The following is a 15,331-nucleotide window of genomic DNA, read 5'->3' on the forward strand; positions in this document are numbered from 1 at the left end:
TGCATTAGATAGTCTTCTCATTTACATTGTTTCTCTCAGACTTATTACAAATTAATTTTGGGCACGTGGCTTTAGCCTACAAGGGACTACTTTGTGACAACTTTGTCAAACATGGGGTGATCACTGAATGTCCTCTACTCTGCAGAATTCTCTCAATGAGTTGCAGTGGTTTAAGTGCTTTTAATAGGCCATTTCCAAATTACTTTTGGCCTCTTTTTCAAAACGAGGCCTGGTGCTCAACCATTCTTGTGAAAAATGACTTTAATTTGAACGTGAATGAAAACTTATAATCATATGAAAGGATGAGCACCAGGACCCATTTTGAAAATGAGGCCAAGGGTAATTCAGAAATGGGCTATTGAGATGTGGAAAATCCCCTCTAACCACCTTATACTGATCTCACATGGAAGCAATTTCTTATAAGAAGCCTGAGAAACTATAAGACATTTGTACACTAAACTTGGAAGTCATATTTATTTGAAATCTTTTGTATAATACCAGTAATATTGTTTCAGCATAAAGTCATTCCCTTTACAAGGAATTGATAATGAAACATAATTAACTTCACAATTGTGAACACTGATAGGAAAAAACAACAAATACTGGTGGAATACTGAAAGAAGGAGAAGTGACTGGGATGTGTGAGGCCACATTTTAATTCACCTAACCATAATGAAAATACTTCACAGAAAATTTTCTTTCAGTTCCAAAAAATATAATTCATCAGATAATTTCATTACAAGGTAAAAAATTTGTAATAAATCCAAGACCAGGACAAATGTTTAGATTAGATCATACTTCAATCATTAAAAAAAATATCAAAACAGGTCCACAAGAAACTCCCAAATCACATCTCAAGTCTTTTAAGTTGTCCATCAAATGCCTATTGTTTGAAAAAACTGTACCAGTATTAATTCACACAAGTTACAAAGTGACGATAATAGTACAGTAGAATCACGGTCCAAACTGTGGTCATAATAATTGACCTGGTGCAACATATAGCAGTACAGTATGTAATGGTATTCACTCTAGCTTCTAGGCATGGCTTTGCCAAGATCTTTCTAACAATAATTCTCCTTGCAGTCTGCCATACAATTTTGATTTGGAGAATTTAAGATTAGATGAACTAAATTTCCAATTGACAATTTTCTTTATTCTCTTCCCTTGTCTGCTTGATATTGTATTGACACTGTACGGAGAAATTCTCTTGGTCACTCGTGGAGATTGAAGGGTTGAGACAAACAATGAATGACATTAATGAACTCAAAAGGTAGAGACTGGTCACTGATCTTATACAAACAAGTTTGAATCACTTAAGATTTTATCACTTGCATTAAAAGCACTTTTCAATTGAGCATTACAAAACCACAACAATCGCAATCTCAATGGACCTCAAGAATAGTAGGAAAATATACAAAAATCCATCAAGGGCTCATCAATACCGTTCCTTTTTCATCAAACCTCCTTTCCAAATGCCACAGTGAAGGAAATGGGAGGCCTTCATTCCAGGATGCAGATTTTTCACAACCAACCAACCACTCCACCCCACTGCACTGCCAGTCCTAGAATTACTTGCACTTAACTCTGAGTACCTTTAACATAGATTTACAAACTACTCTTATTCTATATTCTGGTTATAGTTACTTAACTTAAATTTGGAGCAATTCCTCTCTTAGCAAACTTAATGACATTTTAAGTTCCACCAGTGTCCTAAACAGCTCCAAAAAGTATTAGACAGTGTTCTGCACACTATGTCCAATTAGGTAGTTTTAAAAAAAGTCTGAGCACAAAGCTCCTTCTGTTACAAAATCTTAATAAATCCTTTCGAGATGACACTGAAAGCTTTGCCAACTAACTCCTATTATCACTGAGCACCAAAGTGCCAGAAAAAGTGAGGTCGACTTTATGTACAATTTCTGTCAAGTCTTAATACCCTAGACTATCTGCGAGAACTTATGATAACTGTTACAAAGCAAAGAATATTTTGAGAAGGAATTTGAGGTGAAAAAAGAACTACTTATTTTCCACATGGTTGCACAAAGTCAAAACTTTACATGTCAATTAATTTACATTCATTCCAGTAACTTTTTGTAAAAATAAATTCCCATATTCACAAATAAAAAGTTTGATCTTTTTCATTCACGGTCTAGCTTGTCTCTAAAGCAGTTTGAGATTGTGGCTTAATTGAAATTTCTGCACAGAATAACATAGATGAAATGTCTTGATGATCAGTATCAAAACTAAATACTCTTTTCAAAGACAATGTGCAGACAATCCACTCTGTACTGTTAAAGTGTTGTTTGTGTTATTGACAGTGAAAGGAATCCCATTCCTGAATACCATTATGGTACAAGTGAAGAACACAACAATAAAATAGCTGAATAGAATAACCAAGCTCCAAGTACAGTTTGTGAAGCAGAGTTCCTTGATCCTGCTTGAGGGTTTTCCCCAACCCCAACCCCTCCCCCAATCATATCATCATTGTCAGGGTCACCAATGCCATTGATGGGGTCTGGGGTTGGTGCATCTGTGCTAATTGGTATTTCATTGGATCCACTTGCACTGCCACCACTACCATCACCACTCCCACTTCCTGATTCATCCTCATCATCCTCATCATCTGTGGTGATAATATTTATGTCATCCCCATACACTGCAGCATTGGAATATTCCTCTATCATTTTCTCTATGCTTTTCAATTTCTCAATTGCTTTTACCACAGATGGTGTTGGGTTTTCCTCAATAGCATTTCTTCCATCAACTGGGTGTGAGTAACTTTAAAAAAAAAAAACAGAAATTTCATTCTTTGTTGGTTAACATTTTGGTTTGTAAGATTCTGATTGTAAATTCTCCCCTCTAGCTGCAACACATTTCCTTATAAATAGTTACAAGAATTTGGTGTTAGATCAGGATAACAACTTCTACCTACCTGTTTGCTGAATCACACATGGACATTATAGGGAAAAGTTACAATTTAATTGCCAATCACAACATTTGAACTCTTTATCTGAACATCTTGTCTGCTGCCTTTTTTTTTTTCCTGCACTCCTACTGCAACTACTCCTTTGCTGATAATTTATGTGAGATGATAAGAAGGCAACAAAATAAGATGAAATACTTACCTTCCTTTGCCAGTACCATTCCAACACTGTGAGGGCTCGTCTTTGTCACCTGCTATGTCACTACATAACATTTCTGGTAGAAAAGTCCAGTAATTATCTGCCATTTTCATTTTTGTTTTGAAGTCTGCTTTTAATCTAAGATAGAAGAGGGAATTTCTGTTATTAAAAATGTAATCATGCCTTTATGCCTTGTGTAATCAAAATCCTAAAGGAAAGAGTACATGAAGTCTTCCAAAATAATTGAACAGCAAAGTCTGATCAATGTCGAACTCCAGGCAATATTTTATACCATACCCTCCTTCATAATTATGGTCTCCTTAGTACTAAATTCCAAGCTCCTAAAACTTGGAAAACTATTAACGAAAATTTCATGTTGTATAGCCTCCAACCCTCCAAATTAAACTGAGGTAGCTCTAATTTGGTTTTACCAACTACTTTGAAATTGTAAACTGGCCCCCGTAAAGAGTTAAAGTGCTACTGAAACGAGATTTTCGTATCTGAGATTTTCGCTCTAACTTGTAGTTTTGAATATGCTAATCATCATGAGATAGTTTGCTTTGGCCAAAAAGAAGCGAAAGATATCTTTTTTAACCGTTCAAATCAAAAATTTTACACAAAACCATGTCCGGGCTCTGGTACTGAGCGAAATGGATTGATGACGTCACTGGTTGTGTTTACTCCGATAGCGTGGTTTATTTCACTCACTGTTTGTTTGTATTCGTGGGCGAAGGAGATGGCAGATATTGAAGTTTTGTCAAGTGAATCTTCTTCTGAACGAAGCGAAGTTGTCTCCAGTAGCGAAGAGGAAGATGGTGGCATAAAATGAGGTTGACAGGCCTATACGACTCCCCGGCATGTGTTTAGAGCAGCCTATTCAAAGTTTAGCCCTCACGAGTATGTCTTTGAGCGACTGCCCTCTTTTGTAAGATACGAGCGGCGGATTTTTGTATAGTTCACTCAGTAGTGGTTGTGTTTCTATTAAATGCCAGTTTTTCATGAGAATTTGCTTTACGTGTGGCACTGAGTACGCACATCAGGGATTGTGTCTTTTTCAAATCGTTCGCCTTTGTAGATGTACAGCTATTTTTTTGACTGTCTCGATCGTTAAGTTGTCTTGATTGCTTTCAGCTTGCGCCACGCGCGCTGATTCGATCGTACTACAGTTGTTAGTGTTCAGTGTTCCAGCCATTTTGGCTCGTTTTCTTTTCTTTATTTCGGTATCAAAACGACCGATTTCACGTTCATAGAAGCACATGATCGCCTTTACTGTTTCTTGCTCTGCGTTGTTGAGGATTTGCTTTATCTCATTTTTGAAATCCTCGTCTGCTCTTATTTTGGCCCTCGCCCTATATTGTAGGGATTGTGGGCATGTTCTGCTAGGCATTTGGTACAGAGGGATTTGTTCGTTATCCTCAGACTTGCCGAGTAGATCATCTTCAGTGGCGGTGTCGTATGAGGCTTCCATGTTTACTTCACTCTCTGAATGGCATTGCTTTGGCCCGGGGCGTTTAGTAGCCCATCTGCCATTATAATGTCTTTCGACATTTTCTGTAGATGGTCAGGCAAGACCGCAGTTTCGATCCTAATCTTGTGGATCTCGTCAGTTGCCGATTAACTAAATAGACTGGTAGAGATTCGTTCTCGGTATCAGTCGGGAATTTTGCTCCCTATCCAAGCGAACCTCTCGCAGATAGCCAAGATGCCGATGTGGCCGCCGATGAAGAAGAAGAGGATGGCATTTTGCCTGAAATCCTCTTTCGGCTTCACAACATGCAAGCCACACTCCATGCTTTTACCCTTCTTTCACAGAAGTACACAACCAGTGACGTCACAGGGCTGTTTTGGCCGCGCCAAGATGGCCGAAATTTTTGATCTCAGCCGGTCAACTTCGAATGGTTAAAAATGTACTTTCCGCTATGCGTTGGCCCAAAAAAAGTACACAGCATTTGCAAACAACGTTCAAACTCTATTATTGCAAAAATCTCGTATATGAAAATTACGTTTCAGTAGCACTTTAAAGCTGACATTTTTAAAAGTCTTCCTGATCTCTCTCACGTTTCACCCTCACAACTGCACGGTTAAATCCATTATTCTTAAAAACTTTAATTTACTTCAAAACAATCCACAACCTGGCACTACCTTTTTGCAACCTCCACTTACTTCATTCAAATGTGACAAAAACATAGGCAACTTTTTGGTTAGAAGTTCATTTCAAACTAATGACAAACCCAGAACTTTTAAATGCCCTCACGCATGATGCAAAACTTGTCCTTTCATTCACAATGCTGAGAAAATATAGGGACCCCAATGATCCAATGAGATTACTGATCTCTTCATATGCACCTCTGCCAATGTCATCTACTGCATAACTTGCAAAAAGTTATAAATCGACAAGACAGGAAGATGACTAGATCCCGAGAACACCTCCGTGATGTAGAAAGAATGACAAGGACGCATCAAAACCAGTAGCTAGAGAATTTTAATCTACATAATCATTCTGGGCAGCATATAGCAGTCTACGGTCTTCCCTTACATTTAGGTAGCTCAGAAAGCCACAAAACTCTTGAACAAAAGTTTATCTTTCATATCAGCACTCATAATCCCATAGCTATCAACGAATGCTTTTCATTCTACTAATTCATCCTTGTTTTTCTCATCACTATGTGCCCACCAATAGTACAGCTCCACTTTCTGTATATGAACACACACACAACCTCAGTTCCCTCTGACAAAAGGGCTAATGTTCAAACCATCAGCTTTTTAACTTTTTACAGTGGCCAATTTACATTTTTAACTTCATCAATAAAACCAAATTGCCTTCAGTTGTTACCCCTTACCAGTATGCAGCACCACAGGTTTCTATGGAAACTTACCCCCTTATCCATTTGAACTATCTCTACATTGACATGTATCAATTAGTAATTAATTTATTACTTTCGATCACCATCAAGTGTCATCCAATAGTCATTAATATTGCTTTTGTGAGTATTTTTGTGTCTACCTCACTGACCCATGCAGTTATTTGATTGTATTCACAATATTAAACATGAAGGCGCGCTATATAAGGAAGTTTTCCCTGGGAAGACCTAGGCTCATTTGTCACTCACTGTTGACATGTGCAGGTCAAATTTAAATGCTGGTAGACAAACAAAAGGAGCTAATGAGATATCTATTGTTTACTTCCACCAGCATGGTGGCATGAGGTAATGTGCGAACCACCTACTTCGATCTCAAATTTACCGCCACAAATAAAGACAGTTTCCATTGGAGAAAGGAAATACAAATCTCAAAAATTATTGTATTTTGATGAAGACATAAAACAATTTTGAGGAATGCACCCACTATTCACGGTTTTGGAGTAGCTGTAGCTCAAGCTGACTTGACTCTAAGAGTTCTACATCACACGACAGTTGATTGACAAATGGTCCAGTGGGTCCTAAGGTTCCTTTTATAGGGCGCCTTCGTGTTTAAGAAATATAGGATATCCTATGATAAGTCCTGAAGGATTTTTAGGATACCCTGCACCCTTCTTTAATTTACATCTGTATTTAATCCTGTAGCATTTGTAAATAGCATGTTGACTAAGATAATCACATAACTTCATTGTTCTCCTAAATCATTCTTATGGTCCAAACAAGCAGATTTAACATTTCTACACTTACGATTCCAAGGTGACATCTGAAGATTTTCTGGGTAAAGCAGCATCACTTTCTCTTCTTTGTCTACTGTTTCCTTCAAGGAAAAAGTCATCTGTTGATCTCTTGGTTAAATCAGGTTTACCACATGTTTGGAATACCTGAGAAGGTTTAAAATAGCAAGTGTTTTAATATTCAGCATCAATTACATGATTAAATATACTATTGTTGAAAAAGATCTCACTTCTAGGGCATGAAAATGATGGTTAATCAACTGGGTTTTGGAATCCAAAGCTATTTTTTAGCTCAGAGTGACGGTTCATTTAATAAGAAACAGAAGTATACTTAAGCATGTCAACTACACTTCTATAAAGGAGAAAGCCCTCCCCCCCTTAAAAAAAAAAAAAAAAGAGCTGAAAACCAAAGGAGTAATTTCACAATACTCCTTTAAAATTCACTTGTCACTTCAAGACCACCCTCTTGACAGGAAGAGAACTCTGCACAAGACAAATTGTCTCACAAGATAAAGGCAGGTTGTATCTAAGAAACTACCCTGCTGGCTGAAATTTTAAATGAGGCAGCTCCAAGGTGGTTAGCAGCTGTAAGTGAGTAACCTCAAGTGCCCATTGTGCTTTACCCAGTGATCACTGCCCCAAAAATCTAGTGTATTCACTAGCAGCTGGCACTTAGCAACAACCCTGTAAAGGGGCTCGTGAAGAGACCATAGCAATTCACTAACTGAGAAATACAGCAATTCAGGAGAAATCTCAGTTAAAAAAAAAAAAAAAAAAAAGAAAAATTTTTATTTTACCCTTTCTTGGACAGTTTTGACCACTGATGGTTCTTGGAAGTTCATAATGGCAAAGGACATCTTAATGTGCGCTTGAGACAGGATAACTTCAATATTGTATGTTCCTGTAAGCTTTTCAAGAAGTTCATTCACAGCCTCCAAATACCGCTGCCAATGGTCGTTCACCTTTGCTATGTCAGCCAAACAACCCGTATGTACATCCATGCAAAACTTGTGACAAGGTTTTAGTGATGTCATAGCTTTGCACCACGAGCAGTACTTCAGCTTGATGAGTTGATCCCGACAGCCTTTCGAAGAAATTGCATTCTCGAGCATAACGAAAACATCACGCACCTCATCAAGTGCCTTTGTAAGGGCTCGTGCAAAAATGAGAACACTTCTTAATTGAGTGTTTAATGTTTGTGGATGATTTCCGAATGGTTTTAGCTGATCCATAAGCTCTGGTACACATTGTAGATAAGAATCAGTGAACTGCAAACGAAGATTCATGATCTGGAACATTTTTTGCATGAGAATTTTGAACAGTTTGTTTAAAATTGTTCTCATATCAGAGCTGGAATCACCCCCATAATATTTCATCAATTCTCCATAAAAATCTGTGAATATCTTGCTGTTCTGAGAGTAATAATGAAGGTAGACTTTCTTGAAGTAATCATCCAGTGACTGGTGGGAATTCCTGATCAATGACCGGAAGTGTGCTGGACAAATGGGGAAAAATACATCAGAAATGGAACATACATATATCTCATTAACCAAGTGCGAGGGCCGTACTGGGAGAATATCGGCCTGAGGTCTTGACAGTACGGACTCAGCGCAGCGAGATCAGTACAAAAAAGACCGAGGGTCGATATTCTTCCAGTAAAGTCCCGAGCAAGCTTGTTTAATAAGAGATTTATTATACGACTGAAGTTTAAAGGGACACAAGTGCAGTATCATTTGGGACCATTCGGGACAGTGCCTTGTCCAATACTGAGAGAATATTGACTGGCAATAGAGCATTTTGATTGGTTGATTTTAATTATTGGCCCTCTGACTGCCCGAGTCGTGTAATAAAATTAAAAGACATTACAATAGAAGTACACTTCAGAAACAACAACAACAACAATTCTACCTGCTCCATTAAAAAGCATGAGCAAAACTATCTCAGACAAGTTTAAGTATCCAAAAAATGTCTCAGTTTTCAAATACACTTAAAATTGGAAATTGGACATCAACTTTTTTAACCTGACTTAGTAACCTTTGATTTAACCATTAAACCCTCCAGAGTGGATAATAAGTAACTCCTTACAATTTGCACACACACACACACACACACACACACACACACACACACACACACACACACAGGTTAGGAGAACTAACAAGCTTATCAGGCAAAGGTGTTACAATATATAAGACTTAAATGTCTAGTTAAATTTACAAGGAAATGTACGTGTAAAGGAGTTAGAAGAGAATTAGTCATTGCATCTTCAGAGTTAAAGGTTTAACAGAGTGTAACTCTTGCTTCTTTGATCTCTTAATGATCTGTCTTAGCACTTAGGAACAACAAATCAAAAGGAACATTAACAGTTGAATATTGAACACATTTGAAGACATAATTCTGCTCTTGTGGTTATGTGACTCTGTGGAATCTCAAACCTAGAGAAATAGACTTTAAAAGCAGATATAAAAATGAGGATGTTTCTGAAGAACACCTCCTTTATGAGTAAACAATCGCTGACCATTCCACCAAATACAGTGCTACATGCTCAGCATCAAGTCATAGGAACTTCACAAGGGCTGTCATTAGAAGCCACTTGCCAGCCACAACCCTCAAGCTGCAAGACCATTTTGTGCAGGCTTTTTGTGCGAGTTGTGATTAATGACAGAAAATAAGTGTTTTTGAAATGATTCTATAATCAATGTCTGGATAAAAAAGTTACTTAAATATTTCCCAGAATGCTGGAAATCATATCTCAGCGAGTTTCAAATCTCAAATTTTTTTCTGGGGGAACAGGCTTTGCAACATGTCAAGCTTGCTACATAAGGATAATTCCATTTAATCGCCTACTAAGTTCAGACCATACATCCAACACATTTTCAAATGACAACCCTACTTTACCACCATTGTTTTGTTCATTGTCCAAACTATAAAACTAAATTTTGCCTCTTCCCAGAAAATTTTACACATCATGACTCACATTAACAGAAAACAGAGAGGACATCTGGTAAGTTATGAACCACTTATCAAGCAAACACCTTGCACCAGCTAAACAAATACTATTCCACAATTAAATACTATTCCACAATTAAGAGGTTTGACAGATTGTTCATAAATATATTAACATTACTTTTGGACAATGGATCTGTTCCTATGCAGATGGAAATATTAAGAGCAAGTCTACACCACACAAGTGAATAGTTGTTTTCCCTTGCACTGATTGGCCAGCCTAAAATTGATCTACAAGCAGCTGATGACACTAAATTGTGGAAGAAGAGTTCAAATTTCCAACCATTTTTGGTATTTTACTGCAAGAATTAAAGTAATTTAGTGCTTGTTGTGTGGTTTATACCACAACAGGTCTTTCCTTCAATAAAGCTGAAAGTTGTGGACATTTACCATTACTGCTACTTATTTATACTTCATTGAATTTATATGAACTGATAGTACATGGAATCACAGTTTTGCTTTTGATGTGCATTTCAACTCCTCAGCTAGACTTCTTTTGACAACAAGATAGAGCAAATAGAGTATAGTTAACGGAAAATACAAACACAATCAAGGTAACTTGAAAATTCAGGGAGGAAAATTCCAGAAATTAAAAGTAACTGAATGCCTATTTTCTTGAGAGAGATGAATGCCTTTTAAGACAAGTCTCAAAGTAAGGTGAAAATAGACAGGTGACAATCACCTGCCATGTCTGCAAATCCAGCCAATTTTTAAAATAAAAATCATATTTTATTTAGATTCAGTAGCAGAAATATTTCTGTAAATTTGATGAGCTTATTGTAAACGACTTCAATCATACTTTAAAATTAACATCAATATTTTGCTTTCAAGCACATGTTTCATTTCTTATCATTTATAGGAAAAAATTTAAAAGAGATGTTACTGATATGCTGTTTAAGCCAAAAATGAAAAAGAAATGCTACAACTCTGATCATTTCCAGAAAAAATTACAAAAAAAAAGTTTTTATTTGTATGTTGTTTGAGCCAGAAAAAAAAATGGCAGCACTTATCATTTCTAGGAAAAAAAGATTAAAAAAAAAAAAAAAAAAAGAAGTTCATTTGTGTCATTCAAGCCAAAAGTAAAGGAAAAATTTGACTACTTGTTTTCAACCTTAAGAATTTTCCCAATCACTGAGAAATCTTAATACATGTGTCTAATGCAAAATACTACAAATCAGAAATATACAAACCACCTATCAAATAACACCTAAAATCCCAAAAAAACAAAACAGCCAAACCAAATTCTGCAAACTTCTAGGTTTCGGGAATTCAGAATATTACACTGCCACAAAAAAATGAATTGCCTTTTCACATTTTCCAGTGAATAGAAAACAGCCATAACTTTGAAAGAACATTAAAACACCACAGTTCTAATGAAAACAAACTCAGACAAGTGGCTTTATTTACAATTTCACTTTGAAAAAAGTTCCTTAGACCTTTCCAAACACAGATAGAAGACCTTGGAACATCCTATTCAAGCAACCACTCAAAAACAGCAGGCATTCTACCTGACAAAGTCAAAGCAAAACCACTGAAGTTTCACATGACAGAGGGTAATTTTGAGGCTAAACAGTCTGACCTTTCATAAGTTCGGGTCTCATGAAATATGAACCACATTTATATTTTTAAACCTGAATTTCACAAATTTAAAAGAGGTAATATAAGCCTCAATTTCACCAAACCGAAATAATTTTTGAGCACATCCTCCTAACCCTCTCAATTTTGCAAGAGGATTTATCAATAAAAATGTCTAGCCCTCTTCAAGCTTTTCATGATCTTTACAGCAGGCATACAGATTTGGACTTGAATATTTCTGGAATGTTATAGAAAGTAAAAAAAAAAATGGTTTTATGTTTAAGATAAGTGATAAATTGATAAAGACTGCTTATAATTTATTCACAAAAACCACTTTTCAGTGGACTCTGACAAATTCACCATATGTTTGAACTTGATATACCAAGGGATGTTCATTATTGCTCTTAATGTACTTGGAATTAAATCTGTTTAACACTGCTGTGGCAAACGACGGATGTTCATCGAGTCTACATCTCATTCCTTCTTCCTCCGTGCAAAAGAACACGTTTCCCTGAAATTAGCTTTTTTTAATTCATCTAAATCCCCTGGAGTAATAAAGGAACTGAAGCAGTTGGTACGCTTTCGACAATTGCATTTAGATTTTCAGCCTAACGACAATTTCGAAAGACCTCGACAAATTCGGTTAAATCCAATCAACGGGACACTAGGAGGCTTGCATAAAAATTGGGATCAATATCAAATGCCCTCAGATCAGGGGAAAAAAAACCTATGATAAAACAAATATTAATATTAAAACTTCACTACAGCAACTTCATTACATATTCCAGTAAAAGACGAAATTCTTAATTAATATTTCACAACATTGCCACTCCAATGATGATCATATTATGGTAGAAATCGTTTCATTTCTTCGACAATTTCACTTGTGTCTTCTCTGTTGGATTTATAAATTCACTCTCTTTTCGCTGTCTAATTTTCCCATGCAGTATATATTAGATGTGAGATCAGTCAAACGTCACGACAATGGTACTTCGACGGTAAAATATATTTTGAGCTTGAGTAGCGCGTTCGCTGACCCGAGAAAACCGCGAAATTGGGAAAACAATCAACTTCACAATAAAAGAAATACATATTCCATTCCGATTAATATCAACATTCAATAGCCTCGGGCAATGACATCCTGCGCAAAACAACAGTCGATTCTAAATTTAACATTGGCTTGTGATTAACACTGCAGCCGAAAAAAAAAAATGGAGGGGTACTTGTGCGACTTTCAACAGCAACGATAAAACTTCAGTAGAGTAATCTCCCCAAAACATGTGCTCTGAAATAAACGGTGCTGGTTCATCATGAAACTCGATTGTTCGACAGACATAAAGCATACCCTGTCGGCTTTACGAAAAGTTTACCAAATGACCACGTTGTTGAGCCAAGAGGCAGCCCAGAGCGGAAAGTAATTTAATACCAACGGTTTGGAATACTTTGCCGAAAGATCGCATCACGAACTCTTCAAAATCTCGATTCAGAGTAAAATCCTATTCAAAACGTACCACAGACTGCCAAAAAAGCGAGATGTATCCATTGGAAATGCCACAGAAGGAATTATTTTCTCAGAGAAGCTCAATTCGTGGGAGCTTATAACACACAACCAGATAAATTTTAAGCTTGTTTTCTTGGACATTCCAAAGAGGAGATAGAAAGATAAGGTTACAGAAGCAGCTATCATTATTTACTTTGATAATTTCCAAATTTACGGTAAATCCTTCGATTCCGTCGTCTTCTCTGTCCACACGAATCAACCTCCCTAGAAGCGCGTGCAATTTTCGCAAAGCTTTGAAAATGTTTAACTGACTTAGCGTGTATTCTTGTTTGGCGTATTCAGGGATTACCTAAAACCGGAATGACAGAATATTTAGTGTGACATAATTATTGCTTCAGGCTTATGCGTAAAGTAGCATCAAGCATGCACATTGATGTTTACTTTTAAATTTTGTTCAATTTCCTGTGGAGCAAGCCGGATCGACCTATATTGAAGAAAATGACCTCTAAACATTCCCGTACAGACTAAATACTCACGGTCACACCGATCTACGATTAACTCGAAATAAAATCAACGCAGATGCAAGTTTTCGTTGTTGAAATCAGCTTAACGCGAAGAGCGCGTGCATTAAAATCGCTGTGTTCCGTACATTCGAAATGCCAACGGATTCATTTTTCACTCGCAAACTTTTACCACACGCTTTTAACACTTTGTACATTTTGTCGTAAATGACTCACCGTCAAATGCCTTCTCCTGAAGGTGAAACTGTCTCTTCAATTCGCTAACTTTCGACGAGACCGCCTTGTCAAAATCATCGCTCGCCAAGACAGCGAAGCGATCTTCCATTTGCTGTGAGCAGCATTGCTTACCGTTGTCTTTTGGGCAAACGCGAAGGTCATCTCCTGAAGTAAAGACAAAATGTGTTAGCGATAATATCAGAATGAAAAGCGAACTTTACTAGGTGACACCCCATGCCGAGAGAAGACCATTAACAAAACGTAGGTATCACTGAGAATGGTCAGAAACAACCACATATTTATAAAGCACACGGAGTGTTGGTATGGCACACTTTGTACAGCACTGTATACCTCTCACAGCCCATTGCGGCACATCACTATCTGTCAACCTTTTTTGTCTGTAAGCAGTCTTCACTGAAGCACAAGACGGTTCGTTATCGTTATCTTGACCAAAACCAGAAGAAACGGTGGCAAGCACAACAAGGAATACGTAGAAAGAGACCATTGTTGATAAAACTCCGAACGCAATCAACTGTGCTCTAAACACAAAATCTCGTCACTTCACAAGCTTTACCGCACCACGGAATTCGTAAGTCGCTAGCTATAAGTTCGCCTACGCTTTCAGTCAAGTTGACCTAAATGCTCCAACGGTAAATGTTTGACTAAATTGTAACAGTGGGAAAGCAGTAAAACATAAATTCACCCGCTGGGCCAGTGATCTGAGTCCGCGCTAATTACTTCGCTTGTTCTCGTTGACAAGCTTGGACAATTACACTTGGACATTACGTATTCTGAGGCGGGATCTTTTTACCGCTAACCAATCAAAACTCAAATATCGTGAATTCCACAAATCACCCATTTATTTATATTTACATGCCCTAAGCCGAGGGGTTTTTTTAGCACAACGATTGCCAAGAAAATTCTACGCAGTAAATAACCAACAGAGATACAAACAAGATTAAAGACTGATTAGAAAAATTCGAGTGAGAAAAAAAATCGCCCCCGCTAATTTCCGCATGCATTAAACAAACTTGGTTAATTTAACAGATAAATACTCCAGTAATCGCATCAAAAACGAAAAAAATCATTACAATAGCAGTAGGTCAGATCCTTTGTATGAAAGGAAACTTAAGAAAGAAAAAGGCGTTGTATTTAAGGCTCTGTAAGACCAAGCAATATTCCAAGCTGAGGTGTTAATGGCACTCTCTATTGCCCTGAGAGTTCTTTCCTTCAAATCTCTTTATTTTCTCGTGGTCTAGTCTGAAAGGCTCTCTAAATATTTAACATCACATGTACAGCACACTCTGGATTTACGCGTCTAAGGTAAAACAGTAAGACAACATAATTCAACGCGTCAACGCGGCTACATAAGCAAGTTTCAATTCTTTTGTCTTAGAGAGAAAGCAAAACCAAGGAAGTTATTAATCTTGACTGACTGTGCTTGACAGATAATTCAAACTTTTAGAAAGGAGCATATTTCGGCTGATTGTATTGATAAAATGGTGGGGAGATCGATGTGTCAGCACCTTTCCATCAAAAATTGCCTTTGGAAACTCAACGTTCCTCGTTTAAATTCGCTTCTGAAAAAAAGGGCATTTTATTTTCGATCGCAAGTCGCTTGGAATCGAAGTTTTGAAAGTGACTCGTGAACAGACAGAATTGCCACTTGTTAGCACTTAATCTTACTGCTGAAAAAACCCCACTCACTCATAAAAAAAACAAAACAAAACAAAAAAAAAAA

The 15,331-nt window shown here is 37.1% G+C and overlaps 1 protein-coding gene across 1 annotated transcript; it reads right to left on the reverse strand.

The window, feature by feature from the left end:
* Positions 1-460: 460 nt before the first annotated feature.
* LOC111328480 (glypican-4) lies at positions 461-14,346 on the reverse strand. Its single transcript, XM_088728843.1, has 6 exons — positions 13,942-14,346; positions 13,591-13,755; positions 7,569-8,266; positions 6,785-6,918; positions 3,123-3,257; positions 461-2,775 (listed from the first exon to the last, which is right to left on the reverse strand). The coding sequence occupies exons 1-6, from the start codon at positions 14,093-14,095 to the stop codon at positions 2,343-2,345; spliced, it is 1,719 nt and encodes a 572-aa protein (XP_088584969.1). The 5' UTR covers positions 14,096-14,346; the 3' UTR covers positions 461-2,342.
* Positions 14,347-15,331: the final 985 nt, after the last annotated feature.

Source organism: Stylophora pistillata, chromosome 7, assembly GCF_964205215.1.
Source record: "Stylophora pistillata chromosome 7, jaStyPist1.2, whole genome shotgun sequence".
In the NCBI taxonomy this organism is placed as follows: Eukaryota; Metazoa; Cnidaria; class Anthozoa; order Scleractinia; family Pocilloporidae; genus Stylophora; species Stylophora pistillata.

Bases quoted from the DNA above. Each gene is read 5' to 3' on its own strand.
- LOC111328480 (XM_088728843.1), bottom strand. From the start codon at position 14,095: ATGGTCTCTTTCTACGTATTCCTTGTTGTGCTTGCCACCGTTTCTTCT. The intron at 13,756-13,941 runs GTATACAGTGCT...TCTTTACTTCAG, and splicing joins GCCGCAATGGGCTGTGAGAG to GAGATGACCTTCGCGTTTGC. The intron at 8,267-13,590 runs GTGAGTCATTTA...CCATTTGTCCAG, and splicing joins TCAGGAGAAGGCATTTGACG to CACACTTCCGGTCATTGATC.